At 49.6% G+C, this 22,747-nt stretch overlaps 14 protein-coding genes across 14 annotated transcripts; 6 read left to right on the top strand and 8 right to left on the bottom strand.

Moving 5' to 3' along the window:
• Positions 1 to 305: 305 nt before the first annotated feature.
• KNAG0C05530 (DUP/COS family protein) lies at positions 306 to 995 on the top strand (the record flags this gene model as incomplete). The annotated part of the gene is made up of 1 exon (XM_022607286.1): positions 306 to 995. The coding sequence occupies one exon, from the start codon at positions 306 to 308 to the stop codon at positions 993 to 995; it is 690 nt and encodes a 229-aa protein (XP_022463897.1).
• A 295-nt stretch (positions 996 to 1,290) lies between these two features.
• MCM21 (Mcm21p) lies at positions 1,291 to 2,448 on the top strand (the record flags this gene model as incomplete). The annotated part of the gene is made up of 1 exon (XM_022607284.1): positions 1,291 to 2,448. One exon carries the CDS (start codon positions 1,291 to 1,293, stop codon positions 2,446 to 2,448), a length of 1,158 nt encoding a protein of 385 aa, XP_022463896.1.
• On the bottom strand, positions 2,425 to 3,219 carry YFT2 (Yft2p; the record flags this gene model as incomplete). The annotated part of the gene is made up of 1 exon (XM_022607283.1): positions 2,425 to 3,219. The coding sequence occupies one exon, from the start codon at positions 3,217 to 3,219 to the stop codon at positions 2,425 to 2,427; it is 795 nt and encodes a 264-aa protein (XP_022463895.1).
• Positions 3,220 to 3,319: 100 nt separating this feature from the next.
• SWA2 (auxilin-like protein SWA2) lies at positions 3,320 to 5,077 on the bottom strand (the record flags this gene model as incomplete). The annotated part of the gene is made up of 1 exon (XM_022607282.1): positions 3,320 to 5,077. The coding sequence occupies one exon, from the start codon at positions 5,075 to 5,077 to the stop codon at positions 3,320 to 3,322; it is 1,758 nt and encodes a 585-aa protein (XP_022463894.1).
• Positions 5,078 to 5,474: 397 nt separating this feature from the next.
• On the top strand, positions 5,475 to 5,645 carry NOP10 (snoRNP complex protein NOP10; the record flags this gene model as incomplete). The annotated part of the gene is made up of 1 exon (XM_022607281.1): positions 5,475 to 5,645. One exon carries the CDS (start codon positions 5,475 to 5,477, stop codon positions 5,643 to 5,645), a length of 171 nt encoding a protein of 56 aa, XP_022463893.1.
• A 124-nt stretch (positions 5,646 to 5,769) lies between these two features.
• On the bottom strand, positions 5,770 to 6,000 carry DAD4 (Dad4p; the record flags this gene model as incomplete). The annotated part of the gene is made up of 1 exon (XM_022607280.1): positions 5,770 to 6,000. One exon carries the CDS (start codon positions 5,998 to 6,000, stop codon positions 5,770 to 5,772), a length of 231 nt encoding a protein of 76 aa, XP_022463892.1.
• A 199-nt stretch (positions 6,001 to 6,199) lies between these two features.
• On the top strand, positions 6,200 to 7,354 carry ASP1 (asparaginase ASP1; the record flags this gene model as incomplete). The annotated part of the gene is made up of 1 exon (XM_022607279.1): positions 6,200 to 7,354. The coding sequence occupies one exon, from the start codon at positions 6,200 to 6,202 to the stop codon at positions 7,352 to 7,354; it is 1,155 nt and encodes a 384-aa protein (XP_022463891.1).
• Positions 7,355 to 7,485: 131 nt separating this feature from the next.
• Positions 7,486 to 8,382, bottom strand: KNAG0C05460 (uncharacterized protein; the record flags this gene model as incomplete). The annotated part of the gene is made up of 1 exon (XM_022607278.1): positions 7,486 to 8,382. The coding sequence occupies one exon, from the start codon at positions 8,380 to 8,382 to the stop codon at positions 7,486 to 7,488; it is 897 nt and encodes a 298-aa protein (XP_022463890.1).
• A 314-nt stretch (positions 8,383 to 8,696) lies between these two features.
• MRPL35 (mitochondrial 54S ribosomal protein mL38) lies at positions 8,697 to 9,788 on the top strand (the record flags this gene model as incomplete). Its single annotated transcript, XM_022607277.1, has 1 exon — positions 8,697 to 9,788. The coding sequence occupies one exon, from the start codon at positions 8,697 to 8,699 to the stop codon at positions 9,786 to 9,788; it is 1,092 nt and encodes a 363-aa protein (XP_022463889.1).
• Positions 9,789 to 10,084: 296 nt separating this feature from the next.
• Positions 10,085 to 10,366, bottom strand: TIM11 (F1F0 ATP synthase subunit e; the record flags this gene model as incomplete). Its single annotated transcript, XM_022607276.1, has 1 exon — positions 10,085 to 10,366. The coding sequence occupies one exon, from the start codon at positions 10,364 to 10,366 to the stop codon at positions 10,085 to 10,087; it is 282 nt and encodes a 93-aa protein (XP_022463888.1).
• Positions 10,367 to 10,530: 164 nt separating this feature from the next.
• PEP7 (phosphatidylinositol-3-phosphate binding protein) lies at positions 10,531 to 12,264 on the bottom strand (the record flags this gene model as incomplete). Its single annotated transcript, XM_022607275.1, has 1 exon — positions 10,531 to 12,264. The coding sequence occupies one exon, from the start codon at positions 12,262 to 12,264 to the stop codon at positions 10,531 to 10,533; it is 1,734 nt and encodes a 577-aa protein (XP_022463887.1).
• Positions 12,265 to 12,510: 246 nt separating this feature from the next.
• Positions 12,511 to 14,868, bottom strand: UTP4 (small subunit rRNA maturation protein UTP4; the record flags this gene model as incomplete). Its single annotated transcript, XM_022607273.1, has 1 exon — positions 12,511 to 14,868. One exon carries the CDS (start codon positions 14,866 to 14,868, stop codon positions 12,511 to 12,513), a length of 2,358 nt encoding a protein of 785 aa, XP_022463886.1.
• Positions 14,869 to 15,110: 242 nt separating this feature from the next.
• On the top strand, positions 15,111 to 18,188 carry YCG1 (condensin subunit YCG1; the record flags this gene model as incomplete). The annotated part of the gene is made up of 1 exon (XM_022607272.1): positions 15,111 to 18,188. The coding sequence occupies one exon, from the start codon at positions 15,111 to 15,113 to the stop codon at positions 18,186 to 18,188; it is 3,078 nt and encodes a 1,025-aa protein (XP_022463885.1).
• A 131-nt stretch (positions 18,189 to 18,319) lies between these two features.
• On the bottom strand, positions 18,320 to 22,606 carry YSP2 (Ysp2p; the record flags this gene model as incomplete). Its single annotated transcript, XM_022607271.1, has 1 exon — positions 18,320 to 22,606. One exon carries the CDS (start codon positions 22,604 to 22,606, stop codon positions 18,320 to 18,322), a length of 4,287 nt encoding a protein of 1,428 aa, XP_022463884.1.
• Positions 22,607 to 22,747: the final 141 nt, after the last annotated feature.

Here is a 22,747-nt window from a genome sequence, read left to right as displayed (position 1 = left end):
GCCGGATTACTTCATGCCACGTTATGTGCCGCATGCAAGAAGCGCAGCGCACAGACACGACCGTCCTTGTCGCTAAGAGCAACTGTTATCAGGAGGGCACACTGTGCGGCCGTCTATGGGAACCCGCGACAGATCGCCCCTCCCGAGAACCAGTTGCCAATATCTAACGAATATTTGATGTGTAATTCTTAACTCTTTTCATCTCTTGTCATTTTAATCAACTTTCTTGTCAGTGGGAATGCTGATATCTCCCCCGGTTGAGCACCAGCCGTCTTATTGATATCAACTAACGTACACAGCACAGAATGTCTGCTTTGCAATCTGCCATTGCGGAGATACAGGCTGACCCAATTGTATTACCAAGGGACATTTACAAGTCCAAAACGAGACACTATATCCACGAACTGTTGCACATCTCCTACTTCAAAATTGGGGTCCTGATATACGTGCTTTTCTTAACCAGCACTGTACTGATGGTGCAAGACACCAGGGAATACGTGTTGTCCGCATTCATGATTATCATATGTGCCGTGGGGGCCGTTGCAATCGTGGTTTTCATCTTCCGCTACCACTATCTAATCCGGGTCTTCAATTCGAACACCAAGATACTGTTCTTGGGGGAAGTAGTGAAGCATAGACCGAGCTTGGACCCGGAGTCCTGGAACGCGATTGCAGATCGGATGAACCAGCAATTTTACAGCACAGAAGAATGGTCCACCCCGTACTACTTCTACGATGGACAGAGCTGTCTCGAGTTCTTCAGATCGTTTGTCATAGGCCCCAAATGTAATACTCAGACATTGGCTCAGTTTGCAAACGGATTCCGTCCACAGGGACAGACAGAATTAGAGATGAATGCCGTTGCAGCGGCGTATACTAACCTTGCTACGGAAGACTACGAACTCGAAAAATTCAAGGAAAGAGCACTGGAGGTGTACCTGACCGCTGTGGATGAGTACCTGGAGAAACAGTACCCTCACCTTCTCGATGATTGAAAACTACCTGGGCTGAGTGATGTATGGATCGAAATTACTGGTCGCGAATATGACCAAATCTCACAATGAAAACGGCTACCCAAGTGCGGGGCCTCATCGAAGACAAGCTACACTACTGTATGAATGTTCGGGGCGATACAAGCGCAATTCAGCGGACGCTCTTTACCGTCAATTGACGAAGTGGACCGTCCAGCCCTTTAGGCATCTAATGACATGAAAAATTAATAGCGATATAGGTATTTTCAGTAATGTTGATCACTACAATTCAAGAACTCCAGAAGACGTATAGCGCACGATGCGTGAGCTGGAGGATCTCGAACAGGATATTGACGCCCTTGAGAAAGAGATTGAGTCTTTGAAGAAAAGAACAGCCGATGTGAAGGGTGAGATCAGAGACAAGAGGTTAGGTGGATCCCGTACGAAAGACACAACGAATGTTGTCATCCAGGAATTCGAAAGCGTCTTTGAGAAGTTCCCACAACTGTACGATATACTGTACAACGACTACCGACCGGACGCATCGGATAACGATGACAACGACACCAATTCCGTGGACTCAGCGGGGAGCAACCGTGCCAATCAGACGAACAATCGCAGCGTATCGGCAACGGCTACCCCCGTTAAAACGGGCAAGGACAAAGCACATCAGCAGGGCAACCGTTCAGATGAGGATTTACCCGAGGACGAATGGGTGCTGAAGAACCAGGTGCCGATTGAACATCAAATGTTCGACCAAAGTGTCGGTGACTTGTTGGACACCGATATACTGTCGTCACCTTCAAAGAGGAAGCGCAACCCAGCGCAGCATGGAGCGGATACGTCCCGACTACACGAGAAGATTCTTCTAGAAAACGCTTACCGACTATTTGGTATCACGTACTTCCCAGTGGTAGACCCTGCGGACTTGCAATTGAATGCGGAGACGCAAAAGATGGTCATTACGCGAGAGATGCTCGGAGTGAGATTCGACGTGTTCAATGACCAGGATTCCAAGTTCGAGAAACCGTTCTACGTGCTGTTAAAGAAGAATCTGAAGGCCAAGGTATGGGAGATCTTCAAGCACACGATCCCGGGAAACATTGACGTGCACTCTCTATTCCATACAATAACGGGTGGCCTCGCCACGAGTAACAACGATATTTATCTATTCTCTAAAGAAGTCTACGTCAGATTGGTCCAGAGTTCCTTGCGGTTGAAACACTTCAACTCTTTACAGGAACGTGGCCTGATAGAAGATCTAAGGGGGGACCTTAGAAGCACGAATGTGTCGTTCATGACGGGTCCCAGGTTCATGATCGACGTGAAGTTGACCATTCAGAACAATGAAGTCGTCTCGGTGTACGTGAAAAAGGGCAAAGAGGAGGTCAAGAGTAAGTTGGCCATGTTCCTCACTGGGCCCATCGATGATCTGGAGGGGAAACTGAAGCAGTTAACCGTAGAAAAATTCGTTTAACCGGGGCGACGTTGGAATGAGGTGGTACATGACAAATGGACACACGTATCCGAAGGCGCAACCTATCAGCTTCTCAGACGATGTATGATAGAACGAAGCAGTGACGAACAGCAGGAATAACCATATGTATAATGTAATTTTGACGGCCGTTAATCCATGTCTAAGCCATTTGTAACATATCCAGAGGTTCAGTTCCTCCTCCCCGAGCTCCTCTCTCCTTATTGCATCCTGGAGCAACTGGAGTTCAGCCCAGAGGATAAGACTGATGTTCATGAGGAAGCAGAAGTGTCCGCTGATATCGAACCCGTTCTCCCATTGCCCGCCATTCCATTTGCAGCTCTCTGCGGACCTTATCTTCCTCATCTCCCCCCCCATGGTCGTGCAAACCCCTCCCGTCGCGATGAACACACCATCGATGACTAGGAAGCACAAGTAGAGTAGACCGTTCTTCAAGAGCAGTTTCCAGCAGTACTGCCTCACAATTTGCCAGTCCACTTGTCTCCCCCCAGCGCGCTGCTCGAGGGGATCACGACTCATTGTTTTGATGAAGTACGACAGTACAGCTATGTACAGAAACAGTACCGTCCACACGAGATTCCCCTTGTACGCGAATACCTGGTTCAGCACGTTCTTTGAGTTGAAGAAGTAAACGTGTTGTTTCAACTGATCTTGCACCTGTTCGGGCACCAAAACGTGCAAGATCAAACCGATTGACAGCACAAACGGGTACAGAAGGACCACATTCGGCCAGATCAGCTTGTCCAGCAGCATGCCCTGATGTAATTGCCAGCGAACTGTACCAATTGCTTGTTCCTATTTAATGTAACGTTATATGACTATTTTGTCTCTTGTATAAAGAGGTGCAGTAGTGTCAGTTTATGTTGTTGTCCAGTTTGAACTTCTCCCACGCGTTGTTCAACACGCTGAACACGGTATCTGCTATCATCCTGTACTCCAATGGCAGGTCAGCAGGGATCTTGTCCGGGTGGATCTTGGCGATGGCCTTCAAGTACGTGATCTTGACTCTCTTGGGCATCACCAGGTCCGCCTGGGAGACTGAGTTCCATTCGACCCAGGTGACGATCTCTGTGAGATGCGAGAGCAAATACCGGATGTCGCCCTCTTTGTCACCCTTCCAGTTGTTTACTTTGGTTTCGACGACGTCGTAGAATTCCATTTTGGCGGCCTCCTCTTGTTCGGACTTGGCGTTTGCTCTCTTTACGCGTTCCGCATTCTCGTAGACGGTCTTCGAGGTTGCTGGGTCCGGGGTCCTTGCCGGTGTCACCACTTGCGGCGTCGGCGTCGGTGTTCCCTTCCGTTCCACTTTGCTCGGCGGGTTCAAAACCTTCTGGCACCTCCTCTTCCCGTCCATAACCTTTTCGTTGGTGATACCGTTGGCCACGAGCAATTGATAGTTATCGAATGCACCAGTGTAGTTTTCGGCATGTTCCTGCGCCTCTGCTAGTCTCATCACTAATTTTGACCAGATGTCCCTGTACGTTCTCTTCGGTTCACTTTGCTGTATGACACTGCGCCAGGTACTCCGGTCCTCTGGTATCAACTCTAGCGCGAGGGGCGCTAGTTTCAAACACTTCGTGTACTCACCTATCTTCAAGTACGGGAGCATCATGTTGGACATGGCGATGATCCGGAGAGGGTGTTTCTCAGGGAGAGTGTTGAGTGACTTCTCGTACTCCAGCACCGCTGCTGAATAGTCACCCTTCTTGAACAACTCGGTACCCTTTGCCCTGAACTCGTTGTACCCAGACAGTTCCATGGTAGAAATAGGGACAATGGGTAACTCTATCGAGGGAGAGTTGTTCACGTGCGTGCGGGACCCGGACTTGGAACTGTCATCCTCGCCAAAATCGAGCAATGTCTCATCTGGGGTCTGTGCCAATGGTGGATTGTGTTTGTCCGTGATACTCACTTTCGATTCGAAATCGTCTATCAGGAGATCCTGTTCTCGTTCACCTGGTGTAAAATCACCAAAATGTGCCGCGTCTGCATGTTCCTGCCTGTACCTGGCCAGTCGATCCCCTTCCTCATCAGGGTACGCAGTCAAATGGTCCACGAAATCTTTGCCCTTATTGAGCAGCCCAACAGCGGCTGAGAAAAACGAGTTCCCAGTGTGTTTTGGTACCTCCGTGACCTCCCTGACACTGTGTCTAGTGTGAGTATGCCGAATGTGCCGTCTATCACGCCTTTCCACCAACTCGTCATACAAAACACCTGAATCGTAGAATTCCACAGCTTTATCAATACCAAACCCCAGCGACATAATCTTGGCCACCTCCATATCTCGAACCTCATCAACAACAGCCACATTTTCATGAACGCTTTCATCGGAGGGCACACGATCAGGTTCTTTAACCTCCGCAGCAGGTTCCGAATTGAACAAATCGAACACATCGTCAAATTTGTCGTCAGAACCAGCAGGTTTTTGCTGGAAACTGCCCTGACCACCCCCAGACGGTATCAGTGGTTCCATAAACACCGCATGTGTACTCGCAGTCGCCGGCTCACCCCCACCCTTCACCGTGACAGGCTCCGGAGACTCGCTTTTCGCAGCCGGTTTCTTACTACTCTCCTTAAAAGACGTCAACAAAGACGCAAACGGGTCCGCCATCGTCCTAACTCACTCGCACACCTCACAGACACACCAGACACATAGACCAGCAGCCCCCGTGGTCACCTCTAGCCACCTCTGGGCAGGAATTGAAGAAAGTCCTCTTCTCCCTTCAAGAGATCTTTTTGACACCGAAAGCCCTAATTCTATAATTTTTCTAAACCCTAGGGTTTGAGGAAAAAGCAAAATTAGGGCTTGTGGTGTCCCTATTTCGGAAATGAGGGTAACACCGCAAGCCCTAATTCTAAAATTTTTTGTAACTTTTTTCGCGTAAAAATTTTTCAATTTTTGAAAACGATGCGAAGAGACGACTGTTAACAGACTGGTACTCTGGTGTAGCTTTTAGAGGACTAGTCGGTGGATACAGCGTTAAAAGAGACCATTGACACACGCAACGATGCATTTGATGTACACTTTGGACAACGAGGGGAAGAGAATCTACACTCTGAAGAAGGCGACCGCGGACGGTGAAATCACCAAGTCTGCGCATCCAGCGAGGTTCTCCCCCGATGACAAGTACTCCAGACAGAGAGTCACTCTGAAGAAGAGATTCGGGATGCTGCCATAGAAGATGGAGAATTGACAGGCATAACCTTGACCCCCCCCCCCCCCCACCATATTTTGTACACTAACCATACGTATTCATACTATGTTATACATATATAACACGATAGCACTCCCCCCCACCCTAATCAGTCGGCGTCGCCGTTGGGCGGCCTCATGTGGCCCGTAGTCTCCAAGTTGAACTGCATGCTGCTGGAGTAGTTCTCGCAGATCGTGCCGATCGTCTCCAGTTGCTTGTTCTTTTGCGTCACGGTCGCCAGCTCCTGGTTCAGCGTCACTACGGACTGGTTCAATCGCTCGACATTCGCTATTATCCGCGACAGGATGTTACTCTGCACTTTATCGTACGGGTTCTCCATCGCCAGGCCTCGTTGTCCCCCACTTACTCCCCTTCGTCCCTGGATGCAAACGCCTTGAACAACACCGTTTGAAACGGCGTTTAAAAATTTTCAACACTTTTCGATGCGATGACCATAACTGTGTCAAAGGGAAGGTTTCAAAGGGTAGCACTTAGCCCAGCGGGGGGGTCCTATCGTACCAGTGTGACCGACTTGTTCAATGCCGAACCAGAATTTGGAGATTACTACTATCTGCCCGGACTTGGAAAACTCGCAGTTCACAATACAGAGTGCAGAACCCACCACTGCGATGACCGTGGCCGTTGACCTCGCTGAAAACTCCACTGTGACGAGTTGTAACCTGCCCAGGATTAAGATACTGGGGACAGGGGGTACAATTGCGTCCAAGGGTGTCAATGCATCCGCGACCGCTGGGTACCACGTCGATTTGACCATTCAGGACATGCTAGACTCCATCCCGGATATCTCGCAGATATGCGAGATAGAATACGAGCAACTGTGCAACGTGGATTCTAAGAATATAGACGAACCACTCTTGTACAAGATCTATCAGGGGATATCGCAGTCGTTGCAGTCCTTTGACGGGATTGTGATCACGCACGGGACGGACACACTTTCGGAGACCGCTTTCTTCATAGAGAGCACTATTGACACGGGCGACGTGCCCATCGTGTTTGTTGGTTCCATGCGTCCCTCGACAAGTGTCTCAGCGGATGGGCCAATGAACTTGTACCAGGCCATTTGCATTGCGTCTAATAGGGAGTCCAGGGGAAGGTCCGTGCTCGTCTCTTTGAACGACCAGATATCCGCCGGTTACTACATCACAAAGACGAACGCCAACAGTCTAGACTCCTTCAACGTTAGACAGGGGTATCTGGGGAACTTCGTCAACAACGAAATCCATTACTACTACCCACCGGTAAAGCCACAGGGGTGTCACAAGTTTAAACTGAATTGGAAACCAGACCTGGCGACTGGGGGGCACGAATTCGGCCTCCCCAAAGTGTGTATCCTCTACGGCCACCAGTCGATCACTCCCGAGATCCTAACGCTGATCGAGGGCAGCTGTGCTGGGATAGTGATCGCGACGATGGGCGCAGGATCTTTGCCCGATGATATGTGCCAGCGGGCGCTTCAGTCTCCAGTGCCCATCGTTTTCTCAAAGAGGTCCATGGATGGGATGATCCCCATTGCAAACCTACCAATCGATTCAAGCACACGAACCCGCGGCAGCGTCATCGCATCAGGGTACTTGAACCCCGAGAAATCAAGACTGCTGCTCCAACTTTGCCTTTCCGGGGGTTACTCAACAGAGGAGATCAGACATGTCTTCAAGGGCGTCTACGGTGGTTAATACAGGTACCATCTACTACTAATAATATTAGCATTAATATACTTCCAGGACTGTTGCTGATAGAATATATAGATGACATATGACCGTTTGTACCACTAGTTATAAATGCATTTCAGCAAAAGGCTCGAGTCTCACAGGGGAACAAGAATCTCCAATGGTCTCGCATCCGCGGCCTTCTTGCTTTTGCTCTTGTTCTTCCCCCTCTTCTTCTTGGACTTGGACTTGAACTTATTGAGTAACTTCCGGGACTGAGCAGTCAATTCACCGACAAATGAGCTCGGTTTAGCGGCAGCAGCAGCAGCAACAGCAACAGCAGGTTCCGCCTTGCCCAAGTCTAATTTCTCGACCAAACTATTTACCTGCTGTACCGAGGGTGCCAAAGACCGGTTCTCTTCGCGCCACTGCCGTACCTCCGCCAGAAATGGGTCTGCATCGAGCCCTCTTGTGTTCAACTCGACGTATCGCTGTGCGATCTCGATCCTCTCGGCTAACGTCTGGGCTCTCAGATGCTCAGCCTCCCTCTTGAGCTCGAGCCGCTCCTCGTCCGTCAGCTCGTTGTTGTATATATCTGCCACGGTCTTTGAGATGACAGACTCTCGGATCCCGGGCGCATTATTCCTGAAATAGGGAGACACCCGCCTTCGATAGTGCATAAACGAGTTCTTCGTGGGTACAGCCTGGTCCGTGAACAGGTCCCCTACGTCCTCGTAGGTCCACTTTGTGCTGCGCCGTTTCTGGACCACTTTCGCAACGAAGATGTCCTTCGTGTCCTGGGGCAACTTATCCCACAGCGAATTGACCGCCCCGTAGTACTCGTCCCCAGACAAGAAATGCCAGAACTCATTGAAGGACTCGTCCCTCAGCTTCTGGTTCGAGTTGAGCGAGGAGACCATCGATATGTTGCTGCTCTGCGACAACGTTCTTCTTAAGAACGGCCGACCAGTGGTTTGTCCACTGACACTGGAAAAGGACCTGCTACGTCTCCGAAGAGTCGCCACAGCATTCGCTGAGGCAGACCGGTGTAGCATGTATGTGGAGCCTCCAATCTCTTAGTATTACCAACCCCTCCTCTTAGCAACTTCCTTTGTCACCAATAAAAGCCTAGAAGAAAGGGGAAGCAACAGTACAAAAACACATCGCTCCCGTCATCACAATCAGATACTCATAGCTTCAAACCCAGCGTGCTTATATGCCCAACCATGAGCCACTTCAGTTGCCAAGTGATCAGTTTCGAGTCCGTTTCATCGAGGAATCGAATTGAATAACAAATATGTTTCGAAGAGTGTACTGTTGAAGCCGACAAGTACAGAGAGACCGTCCCTCCCAGATCCCGGCCGTGGTCATGATATCAGCTAGGAGAAGTATACACTGTGGTGCAGTGGTCCGTAATACAGTTGAGCACGTCTGGGCGAGCGCAAAAGGGAGACCCGCCGCGCTGAATGTGAAATCTGCCCGGGTTAAGCAGTCTCTGCTGAATGGATCGTCCTCAGATGGGCCTGCATCTCTGCACAGACGGTCCAACAGGTTGAAGTACAGGTCTCCCGAGCTGATTGACGAGGTATTTGCGTCCAGCTATGCGTTTCTAGAGGCAAAGGCAGCGAAGGTACAAGATCAGTTGGACAAGCATGCGGACGCTATGGACGCAAGTACTAGGGAGACACTGTTGCGGAAGGTGGAGATTAACAACCCAGAGGTGCAGTATAACTTCCAGTTTAGCGAGAAAGTGGACAACAACCCGGAACTGATCGACTACAACGTAGCGGTGTACCGTTACCTTGGGAAGAAACATTGGGAATCCAAGGCTCAAATGCTTCTGATGCAGAGACTCGAGACGCTTCACGTTATACCTGACACGTTGCCCACACTTGATCCCCGCGTGGACGTACATGTGAAGTTCCCTTACTCAACTGGTGTGAACAAATGGATAGAACCGGGGGAGATGCTTTCATCAAATGTTACTGCAATGGAACCCGTCTTCAAGCTACAAGAATTTGACAGGGTCAACCCTGAAGAACAGCTGTATACCGTGCTGGTCGTGAACCCGGACGAACCGGACTTGGCTAGGGACTCGTACAAGACGTCACTATGTTACGGATTGACAAACTTGAAAGTATCTTACAACGACAACGTCGTGGACGCAAGGAGGTTTACAGACGAAAACGTGCTCATGCCGTATCTACCACCGGTACCAGAAAAGAACGCTGGGATTCAACGGTTTGCAACATGGGTCTTCAGACAGACGGCCCCTCTGACGACACAATTGGACTCTAGGGACGAATTCGATCTCAGAGCGTTTGTGAAAGACCACCAGTTAGACCCAGTGGGCGCACATGTTTGGAGAAGTACCTGGGACTTGAACGTCAGAACTGTAAGAGAGAAGTACAACCTGCCAGCGGGGAGAGTGTTTAGCAAAGTGCGTAAATCCATACATTGAGTGCAGCAGATATATTCTTAGCCTGTCAATAGCCTCAAATCAAATGGACCTGTATATATAGATATGTATGAAAGTTTACCACTGCTTCCCCATGAAACAATCCAATTGATGCCTCCCTCCCGCCTCTACAGACAACTAGTGTAGCCGTTATTTACATTTACGTCTTGTTGCAGATGAATATATGTGCTTATGTAGGGTGTACCCGGCACCAAACGGACAAGTAACACGTGAAGCTTCTATTACTCCCCCCTCCCCCATTCAGTGCTTCCACCGTCCTCCTCGCGGGGTCCCCAGAATCAAGTAGATTTCAACGACCCGAGGACTCCGTCAATGTACTTCCCGAAATCAAAATTTGGGTCATCCAGGTTGACTTGAGCAGCCCCGCTGGTGGGTACCACTGCAGGTGGATGTAATTTCTTCCACTCACCTCTGGCCTCCTCAACGAGCTTCACCTTCTGCTGATACTTCTCCTCCTCCTTTTTGCTCTTCGCTGCAGACCTGAACCCGAGATCATTCTTCAGCCCGACAAACACACCAAGACCCAGCGCAGAGTACCGTAACACGTTTGCAGTAGACATATCTGACCAAGAGACTTCACGGACGACCCCTCAAACAACAAAGTAGTACTCTCCTGAACACTCTGGTCCTCGCAGCGCACAAAATATATATACTACTGTTACATACTTAAAAATAGTTATATATCTGGGTTTAACGCTGGTGACGACCAATCAGGGACTTGGGATCAGAAACCTTCCTCTCCGAGCAGACCCTGTAGTTCTTGCGACCGGTCAGTCAGTTCGCTGAGGTTGCGGGACAGTGCAGTTGCCTCGTCGAACCTTCTGTGTGTCTTGGAGTCCTCAATTGCTTGTTCTATGATGAAGGATTGCTCCTTCAGGACCATCAGTTCCTCGCGGTACTGTTTCACCTCTTTGACCGTGAGTCTCTTTAGCACGCTTGAGAGTGGTTTCACCTGCGGTAGCTGTGTAGCAGGGGACTTGGAATGCAGCGATGACGACGCAGACGACGAGGAGGTCGTGTTGGCGGAGTTTGAGTTCAGGACGGATCCCATTGCCCGCAGTGGGAGGATTTTCTCGTTGACGAACTGCGAGGACACCACTTTGATCGACTGCTGGATCCGTTGCTCTGATGGGTTGCTCGGTGGCACTTGTAACAGTTGCCGCGTCAGGACGTTGTACGTGCCGAACGAATTGACGAGCCGCTCGCGCAATTTGGCCAACTGCTTGATATCTTCCAATGAGTTGGCCACAGCCGTGCGTCTGTTGCCATTGTTACCACCACCAACTGGTGTACCGCCCTCTGCGTCTTGCTCTCGTTGCGTCTCCGCCTTCGCCAATGCGCCCTGGAAGTATGGCAGCGTATCGTTGATCACTTTCGCAATGTGACACATGCTTATGTACTTGTCTATGATCTTCGGGGGCGGTGCGACGCAGTCCTGGTGGAACTTCCGCGGTGTGTACACGGCACGGATACAGTTCGAACACAACCGGACGTCCATTTTGACCTCGCCTCTTTTCAGCAGGGACGCATCCTCTTTGAAGGGCAAGTCCGCGGCGTTATCCCTTAGCATCAAGACTGGTATCTCCCCGTTCGAGCACTTCGTAGTGGTGGAATTGCAAACGACCATCCCACAGAGCCGACAATGGTGCTTCCTTTGCAAGAAATTGAACTGCTTGTGACAGATGGTACAACTGTTGACCGTGTGGTCATCCTGCCACGCAGTAACGTCTTTCTCGAAGTTGGTCGCATCCAAAGTAAACTTAATACTTGAAAGCACAGCTTGACCAGCACCTTCCTTATTTGCCATTGCAACGAGGTAATGTAGCTTGTACAACTTCACGAATCCATCGATTAGCCGGACTAACCTGTTTTCAAGCTGTAACTTTCTCAACCTGGCGTCCTCGTTCTTTGATCTTCGTATTCTCGTGAACTCACCGGTCAAGTTGCGCACCTCTCCATAGTCATTGTATCCGGGTCGACTGGAGAAACACGAACGGCAACAACTTGTCCACTGGCCCTTCACAGGATCAAGTTTGCCCCGGTTGTTCAGTTTTATAATATTCGTGCAGTGCATCTTGCAGTACAGCTTCCCACACTTCCGACAGTTGGCAATACCAGTAGTATTTGGGTTCAGTTTGCGCTGGCAAAAGTTGCACTTCTCGCCGACCCGGTATTTCTGCCATGTAGACGTCCTGTGGTTCGTGTGCGCCGCGGCTGTACCGCGTTCACTTGGCGGGCTCTTCGCCCTTCGTATCTTCTTTTTATTGCTGCTCTCCCCACGATCGGTCACAACCATATGGGAATCTCCCGTATCATCACCAAACCCATGGTCTACGTCCAAATGTGTGTTTAGAGCCTGTAAAGTGGGGAACGCTGTCAAACACACTGGACATTCCATGCTCTCCACCTCTTTGGACGGTCCCGCAGAATCTGCAGGGGAACCATTGCTGGTGTCCATGTCCTATAGTGGCAAACGGGAAACTGTGAATCACCCACTGATCTACTGGCGTGTCCCCTCAAATCCTTAGATCCCTTGAAGATGCTGCCATCAACCGCAGAGCCCTCTTTTGCTAATTTTTAGTCAAAAATGATGCGAGTACGTTAAACGACGGGAGACTTTACCAATGACAGGAAGTGGAGTGGGTCCGTGTAGTTTGCCCCCGTTGGGATAATTGTACATATGGTTATATATATATGGGAAGAATTAGAACACCAGTTTGGACAGGTGGAATGCCTTTTGTTGCGCTTGTAATTGTGCCAATGGCCGTTCGACAACGACTATCTCTTTCGAGTTAATGAACCCGGCGTATAAACTTGGCTTAAACTTGTCAGAAATGAAGAATGCTTGCGATTCTGTCTTTGCTCTGCTGAGCACGCTCGAGGTAGAACTGTTGCTGTCTCTGGCGTTCGCACGCAGGATCGCGTCGTCGACAGAGAGATCCATTCCGTCCTCATCATCATCATCGTCGTCGTCGTCTTCGTCATCATCATTGTTTTCGCCGTCCTTGAAGTCGCCGCGGCTCACCGTTGCATCGTTCATGAAATTGCTCTCGTCTGTTATGGTTAATCCGTCGCGGCCACGCTTCAGGACAACCTTCTTTCTTTTGCTTAGGGGGAGATCCAAGCTGAAATCGAACCTTACCAACCATGAAGTACCCCAAAACCAGACCATGTTGCAGTTCTCCTTGTCCAGGAATATACCGTTGCATTTGTCCTTCAGATTCTGGAACCTTCTTGGTAAGTTATCCGTGCATTTTTTGGACCATTCGGTCAAGATCTCAGAGCCGCCCTCAGCGTTTGCACCATCATCTATTCTCAGCTCGTATATTTTATTCTCAGATGTTACCACTATCACGCTCGACTTCTCTGTATTTATCTTTAATGCGGTAATATAGTCCGTTAAACGGATCAATGATTTGGACTCGTGTGTCTTCAAGTCAATTATGTCGACGATACCACAACCACGAGAAACGACAACGTAGCCCTCAGTGACATCCATGTGGTTTACTCTGGCCAAGTATGGGAGCTCGAAAGTGCTCTTCGTCCCCTGGAAGGCTGGCATTTCCAGTTCCGTTGGTTTTTCATCACCTCCCTCTATGTCGGATTCCAGATCCAAGGTGAATAACTCGTCATCTGGAGTACACACCACGATGACCGAACTGTCAACAAACTTGACAAACTTGGACCCAGTCTTCAACAAGAAGTCGTTGTCCAGTTTGGTCACCTTCAGTTTGGTCATTGTTTCGTTCGGTAGCAAGTGGAAAATTTTGGTAGAGGACATTCTGCTGACCACGAGAACCTGACCGTCAAAGGACATCGTGCATCGTAAGATCGGCTCGTCCTCTTTATTTAGCGACAGTTTACAGACTAACCTGTAGTTCTTTTCGTCTTCCACGTCAGTGCCCAGATACCAGACTTTCACCGTGCTGTTCTGCCACATGACGATGTACCTCTGTTGTGGTGCTAAAAGCACGTTCCGCTGTGCCGTTGCCGGTACATGCGTCATCTTTCTGTAGTTGCCGTTGGCGAACGAGCTCAGAGAGCTTACCACGAAGGTCTTTTCGACACCACCGGATACGAGGAAATCAGCGCCTCTCGACTGGTATGCGGCCATCGCTCTGACATCGTTCCCATGAAAAAGTCTGTTTGCAGCGTTGACCCATTTCCTGCTTGATTGCTTGTTGCTTGCTGTGCTGTAACTGAATTGGAAGATCTTTCTGTCAACACCCGCAGTAAACACGGAGTTGTTATCGACATCTGCCGTGAGACACAGCACGTCAGCCTCGTGCGGCTTGAACGACTGGAGCAGAGTCGCATACTGGAAGTCCCAGAATTTGACAGACCCAGTGGAGTCCCCGGATACGATCTGGTTCAAGTTTGGTAGGTATAGAACGGACCATACAAGGGTAGACTCTCCCCTAGCTTTGTCGACCTTCATTGTGTGGAGTAGTCTACCGCGGGCCGCCTCTTGGCTCTCGTTCGCCGCGGCGGACCAGACCCTGATTTTCCCATCCGAGCAACCCCCGATCACAAACTCGTCACCGTTCCATGCAATGTTCAGAATTCTGGACTCTTGTCTAGCTAGGATCGTGTCGTGCTCGAGGGACCCGGAACCGCCCGAGATATCCACAATGACTACTGCCCCGTTGTCACACCCGACCGCAAGCTTATCCTGCGACCTGTTGATGCCAATGGACCAGATAACCCCAGCATTACAGTCGTAGTTCTTCAGCAGTGACCCATCCCTCAGATCCCACTCGGTGATCGTCGTAGACCCACCAATCGAGAACAGTCTGAGCGGCTGTCCGCGCACGTTGCACCACACGAGCCCCTCAATCGACCGGCCCTCCCCACCACCGCTGCCAATCGCAAACTCTTGAATCCAGTTGTTCCGTGGGTTCCACACGTCAACAGTCCCATCTGACTTCCCAACAGCAAGCCGCAAATCAGACGGCGTCAACTTCGATGCTGTCGACCGGTGCGAGAACGCCAGCGAAGTGATGTTGCCGGGCAGAAAATCGCAGAATCGTGCCCTGTGCACTACAGTTCCATGTCCAGTCATACCTCCTCGTGCTTGCCACAGTATCAGGGATCACAGAGAGTACGATAACCAACGTCTATTCCGGTCTCACAGAGTCTGTTCGTCTCAACTGTTTCAACTCATCGCTAAAATTTGCACTAAGAAAAATTTTCACTTTAACATTTGGTGACGAAGAAATTGAGACGCGATGAGCAGACGGTTGGGGAGCGGCACTTGGAGCCCTGGGCAGCCGCTAGAGCAGGTTGATTGGGTCTGAAAGCTCGATGGTGGACGAGGATATGAACCAGCGGATTTTCCGGGCCGTGGCGGACGTGTTCCAGCAGGGCCAGCTGGGCTACGCGGGCCACAGGAAGCACGTTGTCATTTTGAAGAGATCCAGTGGAAGTCGTACCGGCAGGGGGTTCGAGGGACTCCCGTTCAAACTCGTGGGTTCCAACAAGATGGTGTTGAAAGTGCTACCATTGAAGAAGAACGACCCGCTCGGCTCGCGGCTGGTCAAACTCGTGACCGTGTTCGTCGTGTCGCTCAACAAGGAGGTTTCGCTTCTAAGGGAGAGTGTCGATGCGTCCGATGGACAGGTGGCCACTGAGGGGGACGCTGCGGCGGCCCTGTTGGAGAAGGAACAAATGGTGAGCAAATTCATAGACTGTTTCCTACGGTATATTCTCCGCGGGATCGAGAGCAAGGACAAGAACGTGAGATTTGGAGTGTGCCAGATCATTGCGATCCTGATGGAGAACCTCGACGAGATTGACGAGGATTTGTTTGAGCTGCTGCAGGGGAAGTTGAAGAAGCGAGTCATGGACAGGGAGGTTGTCGTCAGAACGCAGGCCGTTTTCGCGCTGACCAAGTTCCAAGACGACGAGGTCGGCACCGTCAGTAGCGCCACCAAGCTGCTCGAGAACCTAGTGCAGAACGACCCGGCAGCGGATGTTAGGCGTGCAGCCATGTTGAATATGGTGCACAACGGACACACGCAATTGTACATATTCGAAAGGGCTCGTGACGTCAACGCCATCAACAGAAGGGCCGTATACTCGCGAACGCTCAAGTCGCTCGGTCTTAAGTGTTTCGACCAGGTGGATCCAAAGGTCCTTGACCAGCTTGTACTGTGGGGGGTGGAGGACAGGGACGAGTCCGTGAGGACTGCGTGCGAAAAGCTGATCGCTTTCCACTGGATCAACCTGGTCAACGGAGACCTCCTCAACCTAATCGAAAAGTTGAAGGTAACCAAGTCCAAATCTTGCGATAAGGCTGTCATGACAATTTTTAGGAGAAGAGAGGATATAGTCAACAAGATTCCAAAGATACACGACCTGTGGGAGGACCTGACACCAGAAATGGCGTTTCTGTTCCGGTGTTTCCACACGCATTGCACGGAAAACAAACTTACCGAGGTTGTCGACGAGACCTTCCCAGAGGCGTCCGTACTGTCCAATTACATCCAGCACTACACGGATCAGCGGTTCAGCACGGGGGCTAGCGGAGATACAGAAGCGTTGACGAAACCGGCCAAGAAAGCCTTTGATTTTATCATAGAACAGCTACTGACTATAGCGGCATTGTACGATTTCAGTGATGAGATTGGCAGGAGAGCGATGCTGAATGTTGTTAGAAACATGCTATCTTTGAAGTCACTACCGGAATGTCTTATCAGATGTGGCCACAAGGTACTGAAGGTGTTGTCCATCAACGAGAGAGATTTTGTCACAATGGCGATCGAAATCATCAATGACTTAAGAGACGAGGACATTGAAATGCAGGAACAGATGGAGAAAAAATCAAAGCCCGATGGCGACGAACAACAGGATAGGGACAGTGACCTTGATGATGCTGAAAACCTAAATTCATTCCACTCCGCTGTTGACGGATTGATAGATGGCCGAAGCTTGAACCCGGAACGTCACGCTCTAAACAGCTTCTCGAACGAAAGAGAAGCTACGTCAGCAACCATTGCTATCTGTTTACAAAGGTCTTCTTGTATGTTGGAACTTGTAACGACGCTCAACGACCAGAATGTCCTTCTAAGATCACTGATCGACACCCTGATAACTCCAGCGGTGAAAAGCGATGAACCGGACATCAAATTGCTAGGCATTAAGAACTTGGGGTTGTGCTGTCTCATCGACGTCCAACTGGCAACGAACAGTATGCTGTTACTAGGAGCAACAGTAAGTATTGGGAACACACCGATCAAAATTGTTGCGCTACAAGTTCTGCTTGACATTTTTGCCATACACGGTACTGCCGTAGTAGACGGGGAAAACAAAGTCGACTCAATGCATTTTTACAAATTGTTCTACAAGGTGCTGAAAAACGACTCATCGCCAAAATGCCAGGTGATTACCGCAGAAGGTCTTTTTAAGCTTTTCTTGGCGGATATTTTCACCGACACGGAATTGTTTGAATCCCTTATATTCGCTAACTTCCTACCCAACAACTCCCGAAACGAAGCACTGATACAGGCGTTTGCATTTTGCATCCCAGTGTATTGCTTCTCCCATGTCACTCACCAGAGTAAAATGGCGTCTATTGCAGCCGGTGTATTTTTCAGACTAGCAATGATTTGGGACGAGTTGCAAACGTCATTAGATGCACATAACACCACAATGTTGAAACCCAACGTTATACTCCAACAGCTGATTCATTGGACCAACCCGCGGAAACTGGTACGGAGATCCGAGGAGGAGACAAGGTGCGATAATAACCAAATTCAGGTCCTGCTAGATATTTTGAATACGATACACGAGGTAGGGAGAAAGGAGATAAAGAAAATGATTTTTACTAATATTCACCTATTCTATATCACCTCGTTTCAAGATACTGACAAACTAAAACGCATTTTGGAGATAATCTCTGATATCTTGGAAACTACAACGGTAGACATAGTGTGCAAAAACGCATTAGAAAAAACCAAGAGAAATTTGGAGAGTGCCATTGAGGAGGCTCATGAACGTTCTCTACAAAATCTCAAGAAGGATGGGGCAACGGATGATGAGGGAGACAATGCAGACGGACTGACGAATGAACAAATTTCCATGATTTTAGAAAAATCGAACATTATGGATGAAAGTGACCATAAGGAGACGACCAACACCAGCGATGAAGGTCAAAATGACGTGTATCACAATCAAGAAATGTCGCGGGCCGAATCGGAATCCAATAGGAAAAGGAACAGGAAAGAAATGGAGGAAGGTGATACAAACAATGAATCAACAGACGAAAGGAGGAATGGGGCGGAGGAACCTGAAATTACGACTAAAAATGTCAGCTTTATAATACCTGAAAATACGGAGGAATCCTCTTCCAAAGAGGATTCAGATTATGTCATGGATGATTGATAAGGCCCCCCATGACTATCCGTTTGTCAAATATTCATAGTTAATGTACATATGTATGCTTTTTGCTATATATCTAATATGAGCTGGATTCATAAGTTATACGTCTCGGTGTTTGAAGAAAGACGCGCCATTCAGTCTTGCAACCGGCTCAGCATTTCCCTCATTTCCTGCAGTTGTAATTCAGTGACTTCGATGGAATTTTTCAATTGTTTGGCCTTTTTACCCTTGCCAGTATTCCGCATGGCTTTTTCCCGAAGCCGCCTCGAGACAAGTCCCGAATCCATTTTATGACCGCATGCACCATTGCTACGGTCATCAATCCAGTCCCATATGTCTCCTTGTGATTTTCGTACAGCGTTGGCCTTATCACTGTCAATATCCTTCACTGTTTTCCTAACTTCGTCTTCGTAAACTTGATATAGTGTTTTGAAGTTTGGAATATATGAAAATTCTTGACCGTCGATTAATATCCTGCCCGGTCCAGCCAGTTCGAAAGCGTGTCTGTTTGAGGAACGACCCAACATGTAGGTTAATACCAGTATGAAGAACACGGCTAAAATTGCTACTGCAATGTTACCGGACACAAATGGGATGTTGAAGTTTTCAATCATTGAGATAACAGTGGAGAGCATACCCGAATCCGCATCGTTGCTGCTAGTTGCAGCTGTTGTATTATGTTTTGGTGTCGATAATTTCGATCTAGTGGAACTGCCTCTTGTTGTCGTTTTTGATCTCTTTCTAGCCTTTTTCTTGGAACCATTAGTAATTATTTCATTCAATGTCTCCACTAGAACTTTTGTGCCTGCCTTCTGACCGTCGATAGAGCCCTTCTCGATTGTACCCTTTAATAGAGACTTACCGGACCAAACAACATTCAGCACCACAAGCATGTTGGTAGTGTTATTTGGACCCCAAGAATAAAACATTCTTGTGTGAACGGTAAAGACACTACCGTAAGGTACGTCGTGCGATTTTACTGTCTGCCTGACGGCGATGTAACTGTTAATATCCATATGTTCAATTTTCTCGTTCAATGTGCACCGAGTCTGTTTGGGACCCAACGCGTTCCCCAACCGTTTAGTGTACGTGTACTCTCTTTCATTGTTGACAAATTTAGGAATACTGGAAATGTCGAAATTGTTCTGCTTCTCAATGATGTTCTTCAAGTATGAAGTATCGTCACCGTAAAGCATTTGGAAGACAGTTCCCAGCGGAGCATTGAAATTGACAGATTGTTCGATGATGATATCCTCTTTGCTCTTTAAGTATTCAGGTTCCGTAGGGTCATGAGTAGGGGGCCCCAGTGTTGGTAAAGAGGAGACAATGTCGTCCTCAGAGGGCTTCTCCCCTCCTGCCCTTTTGGATGAACTTCTTTTGCTGATCTTTGGAGATTGGTTCTTGGCGAAATTTGCGAGCTCCACGTTTTGAATCCTGGTGGTCTCCAAAACACCATCGAATGCGCCCTTTTCAATAGCACTTTTCAACCAACTTTTGGAGCTCCACTCACAAAGGAAATATACCGTGACCTTCGTAGTGTTATCCGAGTCCCATGTCATGATCGTGTTAATTCTGACTGTAAAGGAGTTCCCGGAAGGCACATCAGGAGTCTTAGATTCCTGATACACTTGGACATAGTCGTTCAAGTCATAGTGTTCAACTGTGTCTGTGATTAAACATTTGGTTTTGTTAGGTCCAAACCCGAAGTGCAGCGGTTTGTAGTAATTATAGTCCCTGGTTTTGTTCTTTAGTAATTTTGGGATAGGTGACAGATCAAAGTTCTTCTGGCTCTTGAGGATAAGCTCCAATCTGGAAACGTCGTCGCCGTATAACACCTCTGCTACTTGCCCCAGTGGTGCATCTATAACGGTTTCGCTGACGAGTTTTTCGTTATCTACGGGTTTGTAGTCCATCGATGTGGGTGAATGTTTCACTGGACCCGGGAAGGGCACCAGCTTACCCTTGGATGAGGGCAGTTCGTCTGGATTCAGTTCGTCACTGGATGTCATGTCAGTTTCCACACCCAAGAGCGAAGCGTTGTCGTCATCATCGTCATCAAAGGCCTCATCGTCGTCGTCATCTTCCTCGTCGCCATCATCGTCCTCGCCAAGCCCTCCATCGAACCCTGATAAGCTGTACGAGCTATGTGAGTCCATGGGTACTTCACCGTCTTCGCCGTCCTTCAAGTACCTTCTACCCAATATGATCTGATTCCAAACGTCTGTGATGAGGTCGAAAGTGGAGTCTCTGGAAATGAAAGATGCGAAAACGTATTTTGTGTGGAGAGTGTCTATGACTATCCCGTTAGGGAATATCCCCGCGGTGGTCTTCTTTTCGATCTGTACGATCTCTTTGAACGGTATGATGACTGTACTAACCCAGCCAAGGATATTCGAGTAGAAACACAGGTGCTGGTCCGATATGTAGATGCGGCCCTGTAATAGAATGTCTCTCGAAAGTGCGCAGCTGTGGTCTACAATGAGTCTCTCGTGTGAACTGAGGTCTGCTTCCTTGAACAGGTTGTGGAACTCGATGTTGCGTTTCTCGGAGGCGTAGTCGAGTCCCTTCAACTCTGTGGGCTTGCTGTAGTCTACGTTGACGACCGGGTTGGCCCCCCCTGAGAAGTTTGTGCTCATGCGGGTTCTCTGCTGGCCCAGGCTCTCCGATACGTCCAGGTTGTTTTTCACCCTGCTCATGGAGTTTCTGAGTCCCAGAGAGGGTACGACCACTTTAGAGATGTTCCCCGGGGAGAACGATCTTCTGTTGAGGAAGTTTTTGGATGAGGTCCTTGGTTTTCTACCCCTAGAGGAGGTATTCTCCTCTGAGGTTGATGTGACCGAGTGTACCGAGTTTCTTTTCCCCTGTTCTGAGCTTCTCGGCTGAACGGGCTCGTTTGCGTGCACGTTGTTCATGTCGTTTGTGGGCATGGTTTTGCTTCTCACTCTGCTTGCCGTCGATACGCTCAAGTTGATCGGGTTGTGCTTAGTCACGTCAATGTAGCTGCTGTTCCGTTGCGACTGCGAGTAGTTATTCGCGAGCGCAGGTCTCAGTATACCTTGAGATGAGGCATTCTCGTGGTGCAGTTGTCCGTTAGCGACTGTCTCGGTGCTCCTCCTTGGCTGGTCCATCGACGACATCTCGTCCGTGTTGTTATCGTTTGTGAAGATGTCCAACGTGAGGTTCCCGCTCCCAAGGCTTGTTATCGCAGGTCTCTTTGCACTGCCCCCCAGATCATCCGATACCTGTTTGATTTGGGGCAATACGGAGTTTTGTCCCTCCCGCAGCGGCTGAACCTGTGCCTGCTGTGGGACACTATCCCTCAGATCTCCTGCAGAGTCTTTCGACCCCTGCGTGGCGGCCTCGAAAGTGACTTTATTGGAGGAGTTATCCGCTATGGTGAATTTCCCAGTCTCTGCTCTTTCCAATGCGTGTCTTGGGTCCGGGTTTGCGTCCGCGAGCAACTTGTTATCCTCTATGTTGTCTATATCTGCAGCTGTTGGCGAGAGCAAATAGTCCAGGTTCCGCAGGAACGACCCGCTCCTGTTCACAGGTGGTCCCTGAAGATCAGATTTAACCGGTGGTGGTTGTTCTAGCCCTGTGGTTCCGTCTCCGGCATGCTGAGCGTTCGGAATGCGGTGGATAACCGTGTTCTCAATTGTGGAGTCGTCCATGGTGGGTTGTCCTGCGTGACGGGTCCTTCTCACGGGGGAACTTTCCTCTGGGGTGCTTGTCCCGTTGATACTCTGGATGGGACCGTCTGTGTGTGCTGCCCCGCGCGGGAGGTGTCCGATTGCGTTGTGAGCCATTGACAAGATAGTCCCCACGATACTCCCCGTAGACGTGTCCCTCTCTGGCGGTTGCGATTGTTGTAGTTGAGTCGGAGGGTGTTGTACCTGTGTGCGGTGTGGTTGGGCTGTGTTGTTGTTTAGTGGTGGAGCAGATTTGGCTGACGATGCGGCAGTCAATGACGACTGGTGATCCCCGTGCGAGTCGATAGGCACTGGGATGTTGAAGAACCCGTGTGGTTGCCCAACAGCCGAGTTTCTCGTAACCCCGGCCGCCGAATTCTGCAACGACCTCCTGGGCACAAACGCAAGGTCAAGTGCGCCGCGAGACCCCTCGGACTCGGTGGACCCGTCGTCTTGTTCCGCACCGGCAAGCGGTCTACTCCTCGCTGCTGACCTGCTCGTCCGGATGGATGCGATATCGGGCAGGTTCAATTTGATCTGTGGTAGTGCCGCCGGCACGGGTGCGTCCCCCGCGGGTGCCTGGACGCGGCGTGTGGCAATCTGCGACTGTGACTGCGACTGCGATTGCAACTTCCCATCCTCCTTCTTCTTCTTGTGCTTGCCATGCTTCTTCAACTTCCACTTCTTGAACAGAGACCCGTCGCTGAGCGACCTGTGACCGTGCTCAGGCATACCGAGTGTCTACGAGATCGTGTGTCGACTTCGAGTACTCGCTTCTCACCAGTTTGTGTTGGGTGTGTGGTGCTCAAAGATACAAACATTAACTGCGATATTTAAGTTACGTACCAGAGTGTGATGGGCAGGTCAGCGGGC

The sequence above is a fragment of the Huiozyma naganishii genome, chromosome 3 (assembly GCF_000348985.1).
Source record: "Huiozyma naganishii CBS 8797 chromosome 3, complete genome".
Taxonomy (NCBI): domain Eukaryota; kingdom Fungi; phylum Ascomycota; class Saccharomycetes; order Saccharomycetales; family Saccharomycetaceae; genus Huiozyma; species Huiozyma naganishii.
The sequence above is the reverse complement of the archived record's forward strand: the minus strand, read 5'-3'. Positions and strand labels throughout refer to the sequence as shown.